At 41.2% G+C, this 25,197-nt stretch overlaps 1 protein-coding gene across 1 annotated transcript; it reads left to right on the top strand.

Moving 5' to 3' along the window:
* The first annotated feature begins 23,105 nt into the window (after positions 1-23,105).
* Positions 23,106-24,504, top strand: LOC134077964 (uncharacterized protein K02A2.6-like). The gene is made up of 3 exons (XM_062533598.1): positions 23,106-23,906; positions 24,078-24,363; positions 24,407-24,504. Exons 1-3 carry the CDS (start codon positions 23,106-23,108, stop codon positions 24,502-24,504), a joined length of 1,185 nt encoding a protein of 394 aa, XP_062389582.1.
* The last annotated feature ends 693 nt before the right edge of the window (positions 24,505-25,197 follow it).

The raw sequence follows: 25,197 nt of genomic DNA, 5'->3' as shown, positions 1-25,197 counted from the left end.
CCTCAAAAGCCACAGACCAAATTTTCTGGAGATGTCAATGACCTGACAGGCATTTACATTTTTAGAAAAAAAATGAAGAATTTTAAATATTTTTATTATATTTTTTGCTATTCAATTTGTAGTATTATAATCTCTGATGACTCAGCTACCTTTTATTTTGGGTATTGAATGCCATTTATGTAAAATGTGGAGCTGAAAAAGAGCTGCCAAAGAACGTAAGAAACATTTCTGTGTGACTTACAGTAAAGGAGATACAATAAATCAAAAGTGTAGTCCCCACCCCAATTAATTTAAACTTTCTTAGTCTGAATCTCTCTTAATATTGTTTCTCATATGACTAAATCGGCATGCCAAGTTTCGTTAAATTCCGTGATGATGAGATCCGAAAGTGTCCTGATTTGACACAGAATCACCCACATGGTGTTAACATAGGGGTTTCAATACTTATGACCCCTGTATTTTTTATAAAACATTTATTTATTTATTTATGATACGTTATTCATTCACAAAGAAAATTGATGTCCTTAAAGTTTTGGGTATTTCTCATTTTTTTAATTTAAGGCATTAAAGGGATATTCCACAGTTTTTGGAAATACGCTCATTTTCCACCTCCCCTCGAGCAAAACAATCAATATTTACCTTGTTCCCGTTCATCCAGCCATTCTGTGAGTCTGGCGATACAACTTTTAGCTTCAGCCTAGCATAGATCATTGAATCGGATTAGACCATTAGCTTCTCGCCTGCTAGCTTCATGTTTAAAAGTGACTAAGATTTCTGGGAATTTCAAGTTAGTAAGACCAACTGAAAATGAAACCTGGCGTTTTTCTAGGCTGATTTGACATGGAACTACACTCTCATCTGGCGTAATAATCAAGGCAACTTGCAAACTACTGGCACTACTACTGCTTGTTGTCTATGGAGACTATTTTCAGATGCTGCGTACGATATCACTGCGCCTATGTACATTTGCAAGTTGCCTTGATTATTACGCCTGATGAGTGTGTAGTTCCATGTCAAATCAGCCTAGAAAAACGACAGGTTTCATTTTCAGTTGGTCTTATTGCACTTTCTAACTTGAGAGGAGACACGTTTTAAATGGGAAAATTCCCAGAAATCGTAGTCACTTTTAAACCTGAAGCTAGCAGGCCAGGGCCGGTTCTTCCTACAGGCCAATTAGGCGACCGCCTAGGGCGCCAAATTGGTTGAGGGGCGCCCTAAAGCATCTTTCTTTCTTTTTTTAACAACATTGATTAACAAAATAAGAAACGCTGGAAACAGATAGTCATTACAAAGTAGCCTGCTAAGCGGAGCTAGCGTCTTCAATTGTAACAAAAGTGTGGTCTCATTATAGCCCGATAACTAAACCCATGTAGAAAGACGCATCATACGCGTCCGGCGCATGATTTCGACAGGCTGATGTGTGTGTGAGCGTGTGTCAGTCAATCGTAACAGTCTGCATAATCTTTGCAACGTTACATTGTAAACATTGTTGCAATGTCATATCTGCCTCGTTTTAACGGTTAGCTATATGTTACTACAATGCTGAAGAGAAAGTCATTGTAGGTCCGGTTCCAATAAACAAAACGTATCTAATAGGTCCTATGGCCAGGCATGCAAACTCCTCACCTTTCGGCGAAATTCGCCGTTTTGAATAAAAAATAGGTGACTTACATGGTTCGTGCAGATCCGATGAGAAAATATTTAGGGGGGGGGGGGGGTAGTCAAGGTGAATTGAATTTACAACTGAGTTTAGAAATCATGCGCAGACGCTAACTCATCTTGAGGTGTTTCTAGAGCCGCATTTAAAACGTGTCTGATCAGCAAGGGATGCGTGAATGTAGCCCCTATGCGTTTAATAAACATTAGTGGAAGCAAATTGTTGACAAAGACGCAACGCGAACAGAATGCGCACGCCAAGTATAGCCTCTGTTGTGAGCGCAGATAGATGCGTCTGAGATGTCAGGAATATAGTGATTCTGGCGAGAAGAGATGCCGAGGGATTTCACAGGTGGGCTAGTTAAAACTTTCAACTTCTATTAGAAAAAGACGCTGAGATTAGAGTAGCAACATAGCATAGGTTGTTTTCTTCTAATGATGAAAGTTTAGCGAAATTAGACAAACATGTAGACATAACGAGTTATTTTGATGAAGAATGCGTGCAGTTTGAACCATCTAGATCGGCAAAAGGTGAAGCAAATAGGCAGACTTTATCAGTATATCAAAGGCTAATGTGACAGTTGAATTAAATGCTCATAAACTGGGCTGGTTCGTTTTGTTCAGAGACGTAGCCTAGTTGATTGACATGATAATGCTGTCTTTTAGAAAAGTGGGCCCTGTTACGCGAAGCACACTGCGCATAGACATTACGCAAAGCCTATGCAAAAGATATGCAACTCAAATGATTCGCCATAGTAACGTAGCCAAAAGTTGCGACTGCTTCAGACCACACGTAACGCACGTAACCGTTTGAGTTATGTGTGTGACTTGCAACAATTTTCATTAACACCCGGATCATTACGAGTTTGCAAGCCATGCGTAAATTAAATTTACATTTGATTGTCGAGTTACAGGAGGACCCTCAGTAGCCTAGTCTGCGCCTACAGGTAGCCTACAGTTTAACATGTAATATGAAGACAGTTCACATAACTTTATTGGTTTGTTAAACACACTAGCACAATATAGCCTAGAAAACACAATATGTAGTAGCCTAGGCTGCATATTAAAACGTTTTAAAACAATTTGAAAAATTAAAGCCTACCCTATTTTATATAGGCCTAATAATATTAGTTTGAAATAGTGTGTGTCTCAAGCAAGATTATTGATTACCTGGTTTGGTCCAATAAATATTCAGACTTTTCCTTATTCTGATAGTTTAAGTGTCCATTAGGCCTATGAAATCATCAGAAATGTGTAATAAATACATAATAAGTACATAAGCACAGAGAAAGAGAGAGATAGTAAGAAAGAAAGAAAGCGGGTCCCTCACACTTTGGAAGATTTGTTTCCATGTTTTTTTTTTTTTTTTGTGTGTGTGTGGGGGGGGGGGGGGGGGGGGTCGGAGAAGAGTCTCACCTTTTTCACCCCTGACCAGTTTGCATGCCTGTATGGCTGACGCGCGTTCGTATAAAAAGTAGTGTCTTCCATTTAATGCTCTTGAATGTTTATTGTAACAAACAGCACAGTTCAAAGGCAAAATCTCAGTATTGCCTTGTAGGCCAGTCAATCTAGCTCAAAAAAGGGCCAAAACTTAAACTAATTGCAATAGTAATGGTTCATACTTTTTATTGATCCTTAAACCCTCCTGCATCACATATTAAAAATCTACCCATTTATATTTAGTGGAACATACTTTTATTCAAGGTCAAAGGTAGCAATTTCCAATGCATTTTGCCATTGGGATTTACTACAGGTGAAATGGGTAAAATGTTAAACTATACATATCAAATTGAAACTTTCACAGTTGTTTACTCACATTAAGGCTAATATTTTTTGTATTGCAAGTTTTCTGAAATGTGATGTTTATATATGCAAATGAGACCAGTTATAGAGACCAGTTATAGAACAAATGATTGTCAATGATATGGTATGATGGAAGTATCTCAATGCATGCCAAGTCACATAAGGAAGATATTGACCTTTAGACAACATATCAAGTGAGTTGCATGCACTGAGATACTTCCATCATACCATATCATTGACAATCATTTGTATAATGTACTTCCATTGAAACGCATTGATTTTGGCTTGACTTGATTTCCTCATTTCTGAGGTGATATGAAGTAATATCTAATATTCCCTTTGCATAGGCTTTTGGTATCCAATATAGTAGCAAAATGCAGCAATTATTTTGAAGCTGACTGTACCTATTGTTCAGATTTAGTTTTCTAGAAATATATGCAAATTATTGCATATTTAGGTAAAACTGGTCTCATTTGCATATCTAAACATCACATTTCAGAAAATTTGCAATACAAAAAATCTTTGCCATAATGTGAGTAAACAACTGTGAAAGTTTCAATTTGATATCTATAGTTTAAAATTTTACCCATTTCACTAGTAAATCCCAATGGCAAAATGCATTGGAAATTGCTACCTTTGACCTTGAAAAAAGTATGTTCCACTAAATATAAATGGGTAGATTTTTTATGTTAATTAGATATACCTAGGGATCACAAAAATCTTGGAATGATTACTATTGCAATTAGTCATGGGTCAAACACTAGATTGACTGGCCTATTGGGCAGCCAATGGGCTAGGGCCGGCCCTGTAGCAGGCGAGAAGCTAATGGTCTAATCCGATTCAATGATCTATGCTAGGCTGAAGCTAAAAGTTGTATCGCCAGACTCACAGAATGGCTGGATGAACGGGAACAAGGTAAATATCGATTGTTTTGCTCGAGGGGAGGTGGAAAATGAGCGTATTTCCAAAAATGGCGGAATATCCCTTTAAGATCAATTTCCAAAAGATGATTTTATTTTCCTCTTTTTAGGCAACTTTAGCATATGTTCAAATACTTATGGAGGGCACTGTATATATTTCATGACCATTAAAGTGATTTAATATTGAAGGTTTCATATGTATTTATTTATATTTTAAAGCTAATACTTGTCTCAGGTGATTTTCATATTAAATGTTTAGAGATATAGTGTGTATATTAACACAATAAACTTACATTTCTTTGAATTCTGGACTATTGTAATTTTCTTTTTAACAGTTATGCAAGGCAAGTTTACTTATATAGCACATTTCATACACAGAGGCAGTTCAATGTGTTTAACAAAGATGAATGAATAAACTTTAAAAGAAATAAAATACAAACATGGAGGGGAAAAACAATAACAATGCTGAGTATGGGCCTAGAGAGGGCAATGTGGGCTGCCCATGCGTGGCCATTACAGGGCCCACGCTTTTGAGCGTGGGCCTAGAGAGGGCTTAGGGCTAGATGAGGGCAGCCCATAGGGGCCTGTGCGGGCCTAGTTAGGGCTATTAGGGCTAAGTGAGGGCTGCCCCTGCGGGGCCAGCACTGCGGGCCCAGCGCTTTGCCGATGAGCAAGCCCTCAGGGGCCCACCGTGGGCAGCCCGCTAGGGGCCCCAGCGGCAGCCCACAGTGAGCCTACAAGGGGCCCGCGCGGGCTTGCTTGCTGGGTTAAGTCATTTGTATACCAACTAAGACTGCAGATTTGTAAAGAAACGCAAGCACCCACATCATAAGTGTATCTAGATTAACTATATACCAAACACAAAATTTTACCGTGACTAGAGGAGCTGTAAACAGCTTGTAGGCTTAGGTTGCGTGTACGAAACCACTAGCTAGCTAGCGAACATCACTCATTAGGCTACGGTGCAAAAGTTAGCGAGCCAGGTCGGTTAACTGGCTAAATTAAATGGTTTATTGTGCCCGAAAGTGTGTCTTATTGGTATCACACACAAGCAATGAGGTTAGTTTGTAACAACATACATGTTTAACTACTGACATACCTTAGCTTTCTAGCTAGCAAACCTTACTAGCCCTTGCCATTAACTTTCTATATGTACTGTGCTAGCTAGCTCAGTTTACAGGCAAAGGGTAAAAGTATTACATGTTGGAAAGTGAGTTTTATTGGCATCACACAAGCAAGGACAACAGCGAAAAGCTCTGTTTTGACTAGGAGACTGGAAGGACTGGAAGAGTTCTGACGAGTAGAGTCAAGTAGATCGTCTTCTGCTTCTCATGTTGTGAAAAAATCCTCTAGCAACTCCTAACTTAAAATTTCAAGGTTGTTTGTCGTGATCTGCTGATGTCACTGCGACAACCAATCTGCGCGAGGTAGCCACTAGTACCGCCCAGCGACTCTACCGGGCCGTTTTTAGTACCTACCCTCCATCAGGTACTCTTTTAGTTCCTGTTAATGGCCCTGAAGACGGCCCTGTCGGAACGACCCGGTCAGTGAAGACACGCACACGGCGAAGTCCCTGAAAAACGGTTCCGTATCATTGGTCCGACATGCCATTAGTCCGACATCTCATTAGTCCGAAAATTAACCATTGACCAGAGATCCCATTAGACCGACATTCCATTGGTCCGAAAAAAAGAGGCCCATTGGTCCGACATCTCATTAGTCCGACCATACAATAAATAAACAAATCCAGACTTTGGTCTATTTCCTAAAAACTCTGCCACTGTTTACAGTTAGACTGATGTTTGATTTCAATAGCAGAGACATAGGTTAGTGGATGGGTGCGTGACTGTCACGCAGGTGACCTCGCATCCCGCGATGAACTTCATGTAGAATTAGATGTGTTTTATTTTGCAAACGAACATCGAAGCTAACGTGTTTCAGTCTTAGGCCTACGTTCACACGACAAAACCACAAATTAGCCTTCCAACATAGCTAAACGTAAGAACAATGAACTTACCTTTATGGTCTAGGCTACAAGTTATCCACAGTTAGTCCACAGTTATTTCCATCGTGCATTCTTCTCGATATGAGCTAGAAATAGAGCCTTGCCATATTCTTCTATCAGGTCTGACTAAATTCAAAGTTTCACTCCAGAAACATGTCGTTTTAATTCGGTGGTGGTCCTGGCTTCCCAAAATGTCGCACAACACACTGCCACATTGGTTTAGGTGCCATTTCTTAAATATTACATATTACATTGTTTAATTGCATATATAATATCTCTGTATTTCTCATGTAATATCATTGTATGCACATGTACTTATACAGTATATGTATTTTTTTTATACACGCGCACCTTACCCGAATGCGGTATTGGGGGCGGTCTGAAGAGGGTAGCAAGTGCGTGTGTGAGATTTTGAATCTGTGGCGCCAGTAGGCCTAGCCTACTCAGTGCTGCGGCAACGAGTGTTTTTAAATGTTTTCCTGCGAGTTTGAAACTAACAACAATAAAAGACTAGGCTACAGAGTAAACGTATTTTCACATAGTTAGACGCTGTGCGCAGTTTGGACCGGTGTGTAGCACCGCATTATGTAATAACACCGCATTATGTAATAATGTAATAAATGTGCACGCCATTATGTAATAATTGCCGCATTCTGTAATAATCTGCCGCATTATGTAATACACTTCTTGAACGCAATATGTAATACATTTTGCCGCATTATGTAATAAGTTATTACATATTGCGGTTGTTACTACATAATGCGGGTGTTGCGTTTTGTTTTTTTGCCAAATGTAACAATTGGTGCATTATGTAATAACCAACCGAAATGTACATTTTCATTGATTAGAAACAGCTTGATAATGTGTATTTTACTCAAAATTAATGCTTACAAATAAGTATTAATTTAAGGATGCACTTAAGTATTTAAGCAACTAAATGAAAAACAATTCAGCTGCAACATACAGCCTAACACACTGATCACACAAAGGAATTGCAGAATAATAAAGTGAATTTTAACAATGTTCTTTACCTACAGTAAAACAGGCCATGACTCAAATTTCACACACATACAGTATAGCCAAACTATCAGTATATGGAGGGAACTGCCTATCAGAAATCCTTTGATTTATGCTGTTCAGGCACTTAGCCTAAGCCAGTACTTGATATTGCTCCTCCTGCAAGGTACTGATTGGGACTCAGTACTGGCTAGGCTAGGCCTGCTAGTGGAAAGGCAATGTTTAAACGTAAGTTATTAGGGCCCGAGCACCGAGGTGCTGAAGCGACTGCACCGTAGGTGCAAGGCCCTATTGTTTTTGCTCAGATTAAATTTCTTCCGGGCCACGTTTTGCCTTTTTTCACCAACTTGGCATGCTCTAAAACTCTTGAAATTTGGCAGCTATGTGTGGAATTGGTAACACTACTAAGTGACAGAGCTCTGGCCTAGGGTGTGGCTCAGGGACTCTATAGCGCCACCTAACGCGTTGTCTGTTGTGGTTGACACATACATTCACGGAAATGGCCCAGATTTGGTGGACATGTGGTGTTGTGGTGGTGTGTTCTATTAATCTAAACAATTTTACATTTCAACTTTATAGTGAATCTTAGAAGAATTTGAGTTATGATTATGATTATGATTTCTGCACATCACATATTTTGAAAAAAATCTCCTAGACAGTTTATCGAAATCATGTCATATAAGCACTAAAATGATCTTGAGGGGTTGCTCAAGAGGAATTACGACCAGATTTTTTAATTGTCGAAGTATATCGAAATGGCGAAGGTTTGAATTATGACGTCTTATCAAGAAACAGGAAGTTGGTGTTATAGGCAGAAAAAAGGTTTTAAATTGGATGTAACTTGGCAGCTACATGTGGAATTGCTTCTGCTAGTCAGAGACAGAGCTCTGGCCTAAGGTGTCGCTTAGGGACTCTATAGCGCCACCTAGTGCGTTGTCTGTTGTGGTTGACACATACATTCACGAAAATGAACCAAATTTGGTGGGCACATTATATGTGTTATTGCTATCGCTAGTCAGAGACAGAGCTCTAGCCTAGGGTGTGGCTTAGGGACTCTATAGGGCCACCTAGCGTGTTGTCTGTTGTGGTTGACACATACATTCACGAAAATTAATCAAATGTTGTGGGCTTGTGTGTTATTGCTACCGATAGTCAAAGACAGAGCTCTGGCCTAGGGTGTGGCTTAGGGACTCTATTGCGCCACCTAGCGCATTGTTTGTTGTGGTCGACACATACATTCACGAAAATTAACCAAATTTGGTGGGCTTGTGTGTTATTGCTATTGCTAGTCAGAGACAGAGCTCTGGCCATAGACCTAAAAGAAATGGACAAACAGACTCCGTTGTTCTCAATGGGAGGGGGCTGAAACAAAAATCTGTTTACTTTACGTACTGCGCAGACTCATACTCATTTTGTGACGTTAGCCATCCTGTACATTGCTGTAACTGGTCTGATAGATGGGATTTTCAGAACAACTGTCAATCCATTATTAATGTTCGTTTTTAATATTATTATTTTGTTTACTTGCCTCTAGGTAATGCTTTACCCTATCAAACAGTAGGCTACCATAGGCTACACGCTTTTTCACTGATCTTGCGAATGACTTTCCGTCATGGTTTTCGTGCAGGCTGGACTGAGCTTCTTATCCAAACATTACGGGGAATCTCCTGTCGAACGTTAGCTTCCCTCCAACCGACATGCTAACTATACTTTTTTGCGGGAAACCAACGTTATATACGGGGAAGACGTGAATTATTTTTGCCTTCGATACCCTATATACTGTAGAATACACAGAAGCTATAAGGGCGACACAGGGCACATGTTACATGAAGTTATGGGATCGCAAAAAAATCTGCAATCTATGGCCGTCCATGGGAGTTAGCAGAGTGTTGATAACCAGCTCAATTCGTGTCTCTACTTCCGGGAATATGCCTGCCCCCTTGGCTCTGGCCTAAGGTGTGGCTTAGGGACTCTATACCGCCACCTAGCGCATTGTCTGTTGTGGTAGACACGAACATTCACAAAAATGAACCAAATTTGGTGGGCATGTGTTTTGTTATAGCTATTCAGAGACAGAACTCAGGCCGAGGGTGTGGCTTAGGGACTCTATAGCGCCACCTAGTGTGTTACCTGTTGTGGTTGACAAATACATTCACGAAAATGAATCAAATTTGGTGAGCTTGTGTGTTAATTCTGCCACTAGTCAGAAACAGAGCTCTGGCCTAGGGTGTGGCTTAGCGACTCTATAGTGCCATCTAGCACATTGTCTATTATGGTTGACACATACATTCACGACAACTAGGTAGGCTTGTGTGTTATTGCTGCAGCTAGTCAGAGAGCTTTGGCCTAGGGTGTGGCTTAGGGACTCTATAGCGCCACCTAGCCTGTTGTCTGTTGTGGTTGACACATACATTGATGAAAATTAACCAAATTTGGTGGGCATGTGTGTTGCTCATGCACATGCCCACCAACAATTACGTATTGCTTTGTTAGATTCCGAAATGACCGGACCTGCCATCGCCGCTTGCAGCTATATTTATTATTATTAATTTTGTTTTGTTGTACTACAACAAACTAAGCAGGATTTAGACTGAGATACTGTGTCCTCAATGAACTTGAAAAGAAAACCTTTTATGTTAATGTGTAACATGTGTTAGCTTAGCTTATGGTTGGCTATGTCAACACCAGCTAACTTAGCCAATAATATAATAATATCAGAATGCATGGCACACCCATCTTGTGCACAGCCCATGTTTAATAATTTGGTGCTGTATGTCTTATCTTTGCTGCTGCTTGAGCAAAGACAGAGATTTACTTGACAATTGTATAAAGTGGTTAACTATCAGAAGCACTTACCTCTAAACTTGATCTCATGACTAATATGACTGCAAATATTAATTGAAAAGAACCCCTTGTGCATTTAAATGAGCACAACCAAAGTTAAAAGGTGGATTGTTACAATGTAAGCTGAGCAATAGTTAACATACTGTCCCCTTACTTATAATTTTTGAGTAAAATACACATTATCATTAGCCTGGCTAACGCCTCCCACTTCTCAAATGAGACGTGGTCTGGCAACCAGACGTTCATTTTCTCGTATTTGAAAAAATGCCCAGATCCGTTCATTGGGCGCCACGGATGTCTATCAAATGCGCATAGCTCACCCAACTCGTTCGTATGCAACGCTAAGGGCTGCCGTAAATCCTTTGGCGTCGAATGTAGACGCAAGAGGGCAACGGAAACTTCTCGGATGTTCTGTGATTGGTTCGCCAACATCAGGCGAACATTAGGGCGTTAGTTTCCAGACTGGTTTAGCAGCGGGATTGAAATCACCGCGCAAGGCAGTATGGGAAAACCCAGGCTACATTATCATGCTGTTCTTAATCAATGAAAATGTCAATTTTGGTTTGTTACTACATAATGCACCAATTGTTACATTTGGCAAAAAAAAAAAAACGCAACAACCACATTATGTAGTAACAACCGCAATATGTAATAACTTATTACATAATGTGGCAAAATGTATTACATATTGCGTTCAAGAAGTTTATTACATAATGCGGCAGATTATTACAAAATGCGGCAATTATTACATAATGGCGTGCACATTTATTACATTATTACATAATGCGGTGTTATTACATAATGCGGTGCTACACCGGTGCATTACCAAACAGAGGACGCACGAAGAGAAAAAGCCTTCGCGACCTGGATTGGATTATTGACTCTAGTGCGCGTGGCAAAATACTTGTGCGCCTGGCAAAATACAGGATATCTTTCGTTTAGTTTAGACTTTTAGGTTTATTTTCGGGACTGAATGACTGAGAGGGGGAATTGCAACACTTGGGATTGTTTGGGACATTTAATTGTGTGTGAATATAAAGCGCCGCTGTGCACGATCCTTTACTGTTAAACCGAAGAAAGCGACATTGTTTCATTGTTATAATCAAGAGACGCACTCAGATGTGACTAGCCTACGTTGTAGCCTTCTTCATTCTCAGAATGATTTGTTTCATATTTAGTCATTAAAAAAAAACCCTTGTGCGTTTAATTAACACAGCCGAAGGTAAAAGGTTGATTGTTACAACAGGCTAGCACGTTTCCACCTGTTGTTAGACACACGATGCTGCAAAAAAAGATGTCTCCTCTTTTCCGCGAATTTTGCATCTTTCAATTTCAAGTCACCCATGCATCTCTATGTTTATGGTTGGACTAATGGGACGTCGGAACAATGGTTCTCTTTTTTTCGGACTAATGAGATGTCTGACTAATGGGATCTCTATTGAATGGTTCATTTTCGGACGAATGGGATGTCGGACCAATGGTTAGTCCCCCTGAAAAACGGCCCGATAGTTCCGATAGTGGAAACATGCCTATTGTGTTGAGTTGAATTGTGGATGGTAAGAGGGCCTTCCCTGGCTGACGCGAGGGAAGATTCTTGAAAGACTGTAGTCTTTTGAGTAAAGTCTGAATGAGGGGCATTTGTTAAAAGACTACAATCTTTCAAGAATCTTTCCCAAATCTTGTCAGTGTAAGGTAGGCTTTAGATGATGGTGAAGAAATGATCCAAGTTCCATTAATAGATAGCGGTTTTAGTCCAACTAATTCTGGTATGAAATATGCTTCACATCTTCCAGGACTTTTTCTCTTGGTACACAACATAGCTGCAAACTGCCTCATGCAGTTTAGTCTCTGCCGTTAGGAGCAGTGAGGAGTTAAGTGCCTTGCTCAAAGCCACTTCAGGCATGGATATGGACGTGGGAGAGCAGATCAACTATTCCCCACTGATATATTTTTTCCTACTGGTCGGGATTCGAACCGGCAACCCTTCTGTTACAAGCTCAAAGTCCTAACCAGTAGGCTACGGCTGCCTCACACATATTTGGGGTCTTGTGGCACATATTTGGGGTTCTGTGGATGCAATTGTTTGAATGTTTTAGTGAAGACCAAAAAAGTGCTCTAAACCCACAATAACCAAGGTAATCAGCAATCGAAATATGTACCGATTCCACCAGGAAAGGTAAAACTAAACCGGGTCATGGATGGGTTGATTTGGATTTAGTTTCTACAACAAGTAAACTGAGATATGCATCTATAATATGTATCTAAAATACATATTTAGGAATATATGGTGCATTAGATGCTTTTATGGAGATTTATTTTTAATTTCACCAGCCAGTTGCAATACCAATTCAAATTATCTGTTTTTATGACAATAATCACAATCTCAAAAGTTTAAAGCTATTGAACTACCAGTATTATGCTACTGTCATAAACATTGGCGTATTTTCTCATATAAAGGAACAATTTGAAGGGTTAAGAGCATGACAATGGAAGACTTCTTAAAATAAGGACCACCCTACGCTTGCAGCTTTCTCTGCAGAGCTTCCCCTACAGCTGTATATTTTTACAACACTCCTCAATCAGTCAGTCTGCCTTTTCATGAGCATGATCGTGAGGCTGCGAGACGATCTGTCTGTCAGGCCTAGAGTTGCAAGGGTGGTTTTCCGCTCACAGACGCTAGATAAGAAAGCAAAATGGCCACCATTCAACCGGAAAAAAAGACATACAACCAGTCCAATGACTCCGAAGCTCTCCAGTAAAGGTAAATTAAACCAAAACACTAGTTTTTAGTCTAAGTATAACCGACAACTAGTTTTTATCTTATAATCTTCAAGATAATGTTGATGCTAGCCTTGTAAAAAGTAGATACAAACCATTTGTCATTCCCTGATCCATGCTTATGTATAGTCATGTGATCTGGAATGCATATGTAAGAAAATCTGCCACCGCATTACATTACCAATGCAGTTATATTGCCAAAAAACACTTGTTTGCATTGTAAACTGCTAGTCCCATATAGACAAATCCGATTTGAGAAGAACCACAGTGAACCTAAGTCTACTATATATATATATATATATATTTATTTATATATTTATAAATCTGTTTAACTGAGAGGACAGTCAGCAGAAATCTTGGTGTTTTCTCATCCTGAGGCAGCTGTTGAGTATTAGACTTGTAAATGTTAGTGGGGGCATTGTTGTGTCTGGTGTCCATGGTGACCACGGATGTGGGAACCCTGGTTGTTTTCCATGGAGTTGTGTAAAGTTTTACAATCTCATTAGTGGGCTTGCTGCCATTTTCCAGAGCACTACAGAAGGGCACCCTCACACATCAGTAGATGCAATAATTGAAAAACTGTGGGGATCCAAATTCGTCGTCCTTTATTCAGTAATAATGCTGTACTGTCAAATGGTAATGCAAGTTGATACAAAGTTCTCTGTGACAAATGTATCGTTCAGACATTTTTTATGTTGGGGAAATGTTGCACATTACATATAATAACAAGATCTGACTATTTTCTCAGTCTTCTAAATACACTTTACACAATCAATGAACACTGTCTGTGTACCTTTGATCCGCGATATCTGTCATCATGTATTATGCGTATACATGCAGTGGCGTCTGAAGTCACCATTGATCTAGACAAAACAAAAACAAAACAAAGGCGCTCACCATCTCCTAGCTGCAAGTAATTCCAATGTGTGTGAGTATGAATACCTGCCTTTCGTTTTATATTTCCTGGTTCATATCATGCCTGTCTATTTTGGGAGAATTTATTGCACTTGCCAGTTGGCACTGCTCTTGTGTTTTGGCAGAGCACCCAGCTGGAGGGATCTAACGGGTGACTGATCAGTCTTGCGCATAGCTTGCCTGCAAAAGCACATATAATTGATCAAACATTTGATTTATAAATCCATAGACCTTGGGGCATGTTGCCAAAGGAGCTATGGACACTTTCCTTTCAATCGATATCAAAGGACAGCTTGTCTATGAGGTGGCCCGTTACTGTACAGTTCACTGTCATGATTGCAGACCTGTTTAGCTGTTGCTCTAATAAATAGGCATCTGTCCAGTGTTCTTACTCTGACTTAAATTCCCTTTTATCTTTAGTGATCAGGGAAATGAAAACTGACACTGGCAGAAAAGCTAGCATGCACACAGGGAGTTTCATCAGTTCACATTGCATGTGTGGACATGAAGGAAAAGCAAGTCTATTTTTGAAAGATTAATGTACGAATTTGACTGATTGCTCCCGGGGAAATGGTTACAATTCTGATTGATCCCTGTATTTGAGGAGAAAATAGCCACAGCCTTTAGAGCTGAACACATCTTCTCCTTAATATCAATCAGACCAATTGTGTTTTCAAAGTCATGACAAACCATTATCTGGTTTTCAGTTTGTAAGAAGAATACAACTGGGGAAGAATTGCAGGCATAAATAACCTTAACATTTGAAACAGTCAGTTGGCTTAAAATGTCAGTCCTGCTGAAATTAGAGGGGCTGGTATTAGAGCACAACCTCCCTGGAAATAGTGCTATTTTGTCATTTCATGACTGATTTCTGCTGGCATCTGCCCTTGCCCTCTAAAACAACACCCTTCACCAGTTAGAGCTGCTTGCTTCATCCATATTTACTGCGGAGGATGTTTATCGTTATTTGCATTGGCAGGCACCGTGTGCTTAAACTGCCTAAAATGTGTTATGGCAGAATGATTATAAGAAGACACTCAGTCCTATTTTCTTTCTTTATCACTGTAATAGACAGCCTGTTTCTTACATTTCCTGACCAAATTTATGGCCAAGACCATTACAAACACTCCATTAACAGCATGTAATCCACAACCTGACAACTATGCAACTGCACCCAACTTGGCAAAAACAAATGATGACACCAGCCCAAACCTTAACCTTAAAGAGCACCTTTTCCCAAACCCTAAAGAAAGCCTATTCTTGTCAGGTAATTGATAAAAAGTCTATTCAAATAAGGAACACTTCTTATGCTCCCTTGACCATCTATAAATATACGTTGAGCCAATGCCATGCAGCCACTCCAACAGAGAATATGGGAAGTAGAAATTAATGTTGTCTGGACAAAACTGTCAAAACTCATCTTGTTAACAGTGGTGATGCCAGTTTCATCTTATTTTACATTGGTGTGTAGTCTAGACAAGGCAGGCGTAACACCGCCAGAGAGCCATACAAGCATGGGAGAGGAAATAAGAGCAAGGATAAGAAGAAAAGGGCAGGAAGAGGAAGAACAATCAGGAGCCATGTTTATGTATCACATTCATAACTACCTTATGAGATGCAGTGCCAATATAATGCAATTTACATGCCATTACAATGCCATTCTTCATAGATCAGGGTGTTCACATTAAAACAGACATATCAAAACAGATACATATAAAAGAAGAATCATGACCCCTGCTGGCTGATCTTTGTAATAGATCGTTTTGGGAAATGTTATACCTCAACCTTCCATATACAGTAGGAGTACCTTACTGAGAGTGTCATACTGTAAGGGGTACCAGGAGTATTGGTGGTGTTCTTTTTAGCCACTCTTTCATTGGAGCACCAGACCATTTTTCTTTTCAACAACATTATTCAGCAACAACACAATTCTTGATTTGCCTATCATGGTACATCCATGAAAATTGCTTCAAAAGTTGAACTGCTGTTTTGAGACCAATTGAATATCACTGATCCATGTAGAATGTTCGTCTTGGTTCAAGGATGCATGAAGCGGAAACACGAGCTATTGAAACGTGTTAGATTAAACATGGATGCTGTTTATCCATCTATGCATGAGACTGTGCTCTTTAAGCACTTCTTTGAGCCCATAATTGGCCTCACTCTGGTTGAAGCAGAATTTATTTATTTATCTATTTTGCTGAAACTGCAGTGGTTAAACCTGAGGCTTTTCCTCTGTAATTGAAGTGATTTGATTAGGAGAAAATTGATCTCGCTAAGATGGGAGAAATGGTAGCATATCAAATTATTCCATCTAAGCTACTGCTCAATTTTTCTGCTTTGATTTCACTTAGCAACGAATATGAGCATGTGATAAAGGGCTATTTATACACATGGCTTCTTCTGTTACAATGAAAGCCTGGTGCCTCAGCCTCCTCATTGCACTCATATGATTGGTGCAATTAGGAGGAACACATCACTCGAAGAGGAAATGCACTTTGTGGTTTAGTGAGAGAGGGGGAGAAAATAAACAAAGCTGACCCAGAGGAGGGAAAACACAAAGAGCCTGCTATGTATCATTCCCACTGCTTTCACAGTCACATCAAATTGTTAATTAATACTTATTTCCACCCTCGGATTTGAGGCACAACCTGAGAGTTTTGAGTACATGATGTGAAATCAAGCTTCACCGCCCGTGAATGCGCCGTTTGTGCGGTGTTGTGTCGGGGAGGCTTTCACTTGAAATCCTTTGAGTTTAAAGCGTTGTCTGAGAGAGAGAGAGAGAGAGAGAGAGAGAGAGCACACAGCATGGCAGAAAAACCCACTCGACAGGTTTATTTTTGGAATCTCTTTGTTGTCGTCTGGTTGAAGTTCTCCTCCTCTTGTCCCTTGCCTGGTGGATATCTTGCAAGTCCCCACCTGTAGATGCCTATGTCGGTATCCTTGAAGACAACCATGGACACATTGTCCAGTTATCACCCTCTGAGGAGACTGAGCAAATTCCTGGCCTATCTGTGAAAGCTTTCAGCGACATCCTGACATTAAAGTTGGCATCAAAGACAATGATATGGCCCGTCTTTGACAGAGAATCTTTCCCTGTGTCACATGTTGCTAGATGCAACAGATCTGCTCAAGGCAAGTGAAAGCCATGTAGCAGACATGGAATGTAATTTCATGCCATGGATTAAATGAAAATGTATAAATGACATGAGTTTCTCAAACCTACATTGCTTTCTGTGATGCTCAACAAATCTCTCAAACTGGAGTTTACACAGAGACAGTTTTGAATTTAGGGAAAGTTTAAGAGGATTTAAAATGGTCTTAAAGAGCTGTTTTGTCATGAAGAGTTGGATGTTAATATTTCAAATGGAGGATAATGTTCTACTGTAATTAGCAGGATAGCTATATTTATTCACTCATGAAGGCCCACCGTAAGGGCTGCATTTAGTTGACCCTCCATGAGACGAGAAAGTGAGTCATGCAGAAATGCGCTTTAGTGTAATATGCTGAATTTATAGTTGAGGAGATTTGCTCGCGCTGCTGCTGCTGCTAAATATGTAAATAGGATCATTCTCTTTTAATTGGCAAATTTGTAAAAGAGCGACTCAAATAGATTAACATTTGCTCCTTGTTCAGATTTTATGGAGAGTTTCAGTGTGTTATATAACACTCTTGATGAATATGAAATACCCGAGGTGTGACAAATGTTCTCATATCTGAGACGGCTCAGGGAGAAAACAAATAAGAATGGAAGTATTATGAGAGTACTGCTCTCTTAAAAATTAATCTGCGGAGGTTTAACCGGAGGCCATGTCACAAGAATAGATCTTGTGGTGTGTCTTCCTCATAATAAATATCCTGCTATTTCAATTAATGTCAAAATGTGTTCAGAGACTTAGCCCAAACTGGTGGTGCCTCTTAATCTCATTCATAATGGTCTCTGTCTCTTTAAGAATTGGTTCATCAATGGTCATAGGCCTCATGGGGACAGAGATTTCATTAAGACAATTTACATGATGGATATGCAAAGACTTCTTGCGCATAAAGATATTTTATTAATAATCCACAGAATTTCCATACATAAAGTTTTCTTTAAACATGCTGTGCCTCAGCATAGTTTTTCAGCCACCTCAAAACATTTAGCAATCTCAGGCATAATATTCACAGTTCTATGTGAAATTGCAGGTGAGTATTGGAAACCAGCATCATCTTATTATCTGTGTCTGCAAGCAAATTGGATCTGGAAAGAAGCCATTAAGGAGAGGAATTGCAGTCTGCACGGTATGTGTCAGCGGTGTCTGGTGTGTGTCTGTGTGTGTGTGTGTGTGTGTGTGTGTGTGTGTGTCTGTGTGTGTGTGTGTGTGTGTGTGTGTGTTGCTGTCCTTGGACGGGAGAGCTGGCTCTCTCTCCCAGCCACTCTGTCCATCCCCTGGGCCTCGGAGGGGCCGGGCGCGTGGCTTCTCCTCCACCTCTCTGATTTCAACCCGCCCCGCTCTCAGGAACATGACACCACAGTGTGTGTAAGCAACCTAACCTGCCCCCATGAAGCGTCTGCAGCAAAAGCCTGAGCCTGCACATCCCTCTCCCAGAGCCAGCCAAGCCCTCAAATCATTTAACCTCCCGAGAAGCCTGAACTCAGCCTCTGAATGGTGTGTTGTTTTTAAAGTCAAATTTTAAAAGTTGAGCTGTTGTTGTTGACTGGTTGTTTACTTTTGCTTGGAGCACTTCTTTTAAACAGCCTGTTTTGTGTTTACATATTCTGTCTCATCTCCACCTTCAGACACAGCCAAAATAGTACCCCAATCTCTATTTTTTGCGCATCTGTGAAATCTGTGTCTAGGGAATATCCTGAAAATCACTCTGAAGCGGTCTAGGCTTCACACCTTGCAGCAAGCTTCTTCCGCAATTAGGGGCTGCTGCGCTAAAAATGCCTCTTCTCTGCTCTACTTTTGTTTTGTTTTTGCACCCCCCCTGCCCCCCACCCACCCACACACACACACACACACACACACACACACACTAGGCTTGCTCTTCCCCCACCATAGCCACTTATTTATTAACTCCTCTGTAGTGACACAGCCCCTTATTCTATTCCCTTGCCATAGCAAACAGAGCTGAGGCCAGGCAAAGACAGATGTCAGATGAAGCGCATTCAGCCCACTTTTGCCACGTTGTAATTGAACTGTCATAGAGAGAAGTCATCTTTCCAACATGATTGTCACAATTGAGATGAATCATGTATGTGTCGTGTCAAAGTCGATCGGGAGGGAAACCTGATCGGTTGTTTTGAAAGCAGCATGTACTGACGGCCTGTCAAACTCCACTGCAGCCTGCTGCTGCTGAGAAGTGAACATCTGCACAGAGAGTTTAAGTTATGTGAGGTTAAGAGCTCTGGAGGAAATCTGTGACACTCCCGCATACAGTACTTACCAGCCATGCTGCATCATTATCGCATCTGCCATTAACTTAACCAGGGACGTTGGTCTCATTTTCCTGCCAGGCGGAGATGTGTAAATGGGTGTTGGTAACAAATTATGATTTGAAGGTAAAGAATAGGCTAGCGGTCAGTTATAATAAAATCATTTCAAGCAAACAACAAAACTCGTTTTATGTGGAACAAGTAATTCTGGCGTTTGGTTGGGGTGCGCACATCCACAGAAATAATCCAGGTGCCGGACAAAAGTATAGATAATGGAATGGATTGGTCCGCACACTGGGTAGGCTCCAAAAATACACTTTATTAACTATATAAAAAGGCAATGTTTCGATCCGCAGTGGGATCTTCTTCAGGCAATGAGAACAATGGTCTGAGATGTCATTTATCACATGACCTACAGGTAGGCTACCTGGAAGAGTTAAGCGCACCCGTAAGGTGACAAGTGGCATAGCATGCGTCTAAACGCACTGGAATGCAAAGTCAAGAAGACCACAGTAATCACATCCGGTAATGAAGGGAACAACATGGTCTAAAAAGCATAATAATAACAACAAAAATAAAAGTAATAATGGTCATCAACAAAATGATAATATGGTCAATCAGAAATATTTAAATGAAAACCACATCAAATACACAAGCAACCATGATGTGAGAAATTATAGTAGAGGCCTCAAATCAAAATCCACGTTAAGACCTTTGGGAGACAAAGTATTTAGCATATATAGAATGTGTTATGTATGTATGTTATTCAGGCACTATATGTTGTGTGTTCCTGTTCTATACCTTACAGTGGGTACGGGTTGAGAATGCACCTTCTCCCGCGGGACTCCCGAAGAGATCCCGCAGGCCGTCAAGCCGAATTTTTTCGAGCCTAAGGCAATGTACCCAAACAACCACCAGGTGGCAGAAAGTTTCATCCCGCATTTCAAAATGATGAAGACCGCATATCCGTCAATAGTCGACTCCTTAATCTCATTTAATCATTACAATGAAGGTGATGACTGGCGAAATTATTCAAACGACGTTTCAATGAACCATTGTTGAAATGAATGAAAATGGTTATAGAAAATCGCCTACAGCCTAACGCCGACACAGCTGATTCGGTTGATTCTAAGCTGTTTTGATGTAGGGGATGGGTAAACTGGCGCGCTACAAACATGCTACCAATCAAATGTAATATTAGTAGGACTAGCCTACTTAGACACTTTAGTCATAGGCAACGTTGCCATGTTAATTTGGGCTAGAAGTGCTTGCTTGTGGTGGCGCTCCTGTCCGCTGCTTCTCCCGAATTGTGTGGCAAATTTGTCAGCAATCAGCTTAAATGTCAAATCATATTTATTTATCTTTGTCGCCATGTTATTGGGGGAAACGCGGATAAACGAGATGGTCAGTCCTCGTATTTTTTCTTCGCGTTTCGTTATAAGAAATATATAAGTAATAGTTAGTCTTCTTCCGTATTGAACAGATAGGCTACGGGACGCTCTTTGTTCCGTATTTTAAGGAACTACTCACTCAATGCACACACACTACAATGAAAAACACACAAAGAAATCACTAAACATATAGCCTACAACCTAATGACACTTTAATGCAGCGTTTCTCAAACTATGGGCCGCGAAACTTGGAGACTGCTGCTGGTCCGCGAGACATGGGGTGAAATTAGGTCCGGTGATCTGATAATTTGCTGCGCAATTGACCAAGCAACCGCGGACCGACAGAAAAAGAAAGCAAACGTTGCTGCGGAAATGCTTGCTAATTTGATGTGTTTAAACATAGAGCCATACAATTAGGTGTGTCTGTCTGCTGGACTGACTGAGTTATAGGCTACGTCGAGTGAGAGAGCCAGCTGTGAGGTACGCTGTAAAACATTCGAAAACTCTGAAACTGCAATCTGACATGCCGAGCGTGATGTCTCTTTTCTCCGCTTGTCACCAGCGCGGTGTCTTCGGGTTTTTCCGTGTTTTCCGGTATGAGCCGAACCTTCATTTTATTAAGGCGGTCTTATGTTGCCCCCTTGCGGTTGCAGTTTTAATTAAAGTCCCGATGCTTCGGGAGTCCCGATGTGCGGGAAAGAAAGGAGCATTCTCAACCCGTACCATCTGTATATGGTTACTGCGCATTGATAGCATTGTAAGATAGAGACATGCGCATTGAGATGTTCTAACGTGGTTGTAACGTGATCGAATGAAGTAAAGGAGCAGCAAGCTCGTTAACAAGAACCCTTGTGTCTTTATTACTGAATAGGCAGTACTAAGGTTGAATGTGTGTGTGTAATAGTTTCATACACAACAATTGGCGACGAGGATTTGTGAGATTTTGATAGGCTACTCGTTCATGTGTGAGAAAGAGAAGAGAAAAACTTCGCGAGCGAGAGGAACAGGCATCTGCACAGACGGGAGTCGTGAGTAAGCTAGGTTGTTCTGCCAAGCTAAGCTGAACACTAACTTGAATGAATGCTAGCTAATTGCAAAGAAGATACATGACTGAACGAAGTGAAAACGAAACGGGAAACAAACGAATTATGGCAGGGGGAATTGGAAAAATTGATAGTTTTGATAGCTCATCGGAAGATTGGGCAACATACGTCGAAAGATTGGATCAGTATTGTGTGGCAAACGACGTAGCTGAAGGGAAAAAGGTAGCAGTACTACTGAGTGTGATGGGAGCTAAAACCTATAACCTACTACGTAGCCTCTTGGCGCCCACTAAACCAGCTGAAAAGTCATACAATGATATCGTTACTGTGCTACAGAATCACCTGAACCCCAAGCCACTCGTCATCGCTGAACGTTTTAGGTTCCACAAACGAAACCAGCTAAAAACTGAGTCAATTGTAGACTTTGTAGCTGTGCTTAGAAAACTGGCTGAGCATTGCGACTTTGGACTTAATTTAGCAGATTCACTACGAGACAGATTTGTATGTGGGCTGCACAATGATAATATACAAAAAAGACTCTTAACCGAGAGGGTGCTTACATTCCAACGTGCAATTGAAATAGCCACGTCAATGGAGACCGCTGCTAAAGACACAGTGGAATTGCAACAACAGATGGCGCAAGAGTGTCATGTGAACAAAATAGACAAGAGACAACAGAAAACTCTCTCATGCTTTCGGTGTGGAAAGAAGTCACACACTCCAGCTGATTGTTGGTTTAAAGATAAAGAATGCAGACAGTGCCAGAAAACAGGTCACATACAGAAAATGTGCAAAAGTAAAATGACAGAGAAAAAGTTTAATAAATACAAGGATAAAAAGCAAAATATGCATGACATTGAAACTTGCAATTCTGATTCAGAGTCTGAAGAAGACCTAGCTTGTTTTGATGTATGCTCACTAAAAAGACCCAACAGGGGAATAATCTGGGTGAAACCCAAAGTGGAAGGAGTGATCTTGAACATGGAGCTGGACACTGGATCCGCCTTGTCAGTAATCTCCAATAAAGACTATCAGGCACACTTCTCAAATCTGAAATTGCAGCCTACGACTGTGATTCTCAAAACATACACTGGGGAGAGGATAGCACCAATGGGAATGGTCACAGTTAAAGTCCAATATGGTGATCAAAAGCATGTGCTGCCCTTGTATGTCATAGAAAGAGGAGGTGCGCCCCTGTTTGGACGTGAGTGGCTACGCGAAGTGAAACTAGATTGGCAGTCAATCAAGGAAATGCAATCTATAACAGTCACTGAAAAACAGAGCAGCCACTCTACAACTGAAAGACTGAATACAATGCTCTCAAATGCAGGAAAAGTCTTCCAGGAGGGGATTGGAACGTTGAAGCACATGAAAGCACAGATTGTGTTGGAAGATGAGGCAGTCCCCAAATTTCATAAAGCTCGACAGGTACCGTATGCCCTTCGTCCGAAAGTCGAGAATGAGCTCCACATACTGGAAAACGAGGGCATATTATCCAAAGTTGACTGGTCTGAATGGGCGACGCCTATAGTTCCAGTAGTGAAAGGAAATGGCTCGGTACGTATCTGTGGGGATTTTAAAGTAACCATCAATCCAGTCCTGAAAGCTGAACAATACCCCTTACCGCGTATTGATGACATATTTGCAGCACTGGGCCAGGGTAAGCGGTTCTCAAAGATTGATCTAGCACAGGCGTACTTACAGATGGAGATGGACGAGACTTCTAAAAAGTACCTGACGATCAACACCACAAAAGGTCTCTATCAGTACAACCGCCTGGTCTTCGGCATTGCCTCAGCTCCAGCAATATGGCAGAAGGCCATGGAACAAGTTCTGCAAGGCATACCAAATACACAGTGCTATTTGGACGACATTGTTATTACCGGAATCAATGATGACGACCATCTTGCAAACCTGGAAAAAGTACTCAAGAGATTGGAAGATTTTGGATTACGGGCCAACAAAGCCAAGTGTGAGTTTTTCCAGGATACCATTGAATACTGTGGTCACAAAATTGACAAAGATGGACTACACAAATGCAAAGACAAAATTGATGCTGTCTTACAGGCACCGCCACCACAGAATGTTACTCAATTGCGATCATTCTTAGGCTTGGTCAATTATTACCGTAAATTTCTGCCTAATCTCTCAGCAGTGCTACACCCAATGAACTGTCTACTCCAAAGTGGGACTAAATGGCACTGGTCTAAAGAATGTGAAAATGCCTTCAAGCAAGCGAAGCAGCTAGTCACGTCAGACAATGTGCTAACGCATTATGACCCCCAGTTGCCACTGAAACTTGCTTGCGATGCTTCCCCATACGGGATTGGAGCAGTGCTATCACACAGGGTTGCTGATGGAACAGAGCGACCAATAGCATTTGCCTCAAGATCTTTGAATGCAGCAGAACGCAACTATGCGCAAATTGATCGAGAAGCTCTTAGTTTGGTCTGGGGAGTGAAGAAGTTCAATCAGTACTTGTACGGAAAACACTTCACGCTTCTTACAGATCATAAACCGCTAGTGTCAATTTTCAACCCAACTAAGGGGGTTCCAGCAATGGCTGCTGCACGTCTACAACGGTGGGCTTTGTTTTTGGGTGCTCACACCTACAGCATTGAATATAAAGGCACTCTTCAGCATGGGAATGCTGACGGACTTTCCCGGCTGCCGCTACAACCGCCACCGCCGGAAAACACCAAAGAACTCGTGAACATGTTCCATATGGCACAAGTGGATCCGTTACCAGTCACCAGTGAAGAAATCAGGCTTGAGACAGGCCGCGACCCTATCTTGTCCAGAGTATATGACCTAACTCTGAAAGGTTGGCCAAACAAGGGTGATTCATCATTGCCAAGCTATTCCAGCCGACGTGAACAACTTACAGTGAACCAGGGATGCATCTTGTGGGGAGCGAGGGTGATTGTACCGCCGAAGCTGCGTTCCAGGGTTCTGACTGTACTGCACGAAGGACACTTAGGCGTGGTGAAGATGAAGTGTCTGGCCCGAAGCTTTGTATGGTGGCCTGGAATTGATCAGCAGCTGGAAACAATGGCCAAGACATGTAGCGGGTGTCAACAGACTCAAAAGTCACCATCAACAGCACCATTACATGTGTGGGAATGGCCTTCGAAGCCGTGGCAACGGGTGCATATTGATTACGCAGGACCCTTCCTTGACCGCATGTACTTGGTTGTGGTTGATGCTCACTCAAAGTGGCCTGAGGTTTTCTGCACAAGGACCGTAACCTCGGCAAAGACTGTTGACCTCTTAAGAGCCTTGTTTTCACGCACAGGTCTACCACATCAAATCGTAAGTGATAACGGAACACCTTTCACTTCCGAAGAGTTCCAGCGCTTTGTTAGGAAGAATGGCATACAACACACCACCGTTGTGCCATATCACC

Source organism: Sardina pilchardus, chromosome 4, assembly GCF_963854185.1.
Source record: "Sardina pilchardus chromosome 4, fSarPil1.1, whole genome shotgun sequence".
NCBI lineage: Eukaryota > Metazoa > Chordata > Actinopteri > Clupeiformes > Clupeidae > Sardina > Sardina pilchardus.
This window is presented reverse-complemented; position numbering and strand designations above follow the sequence as displayed.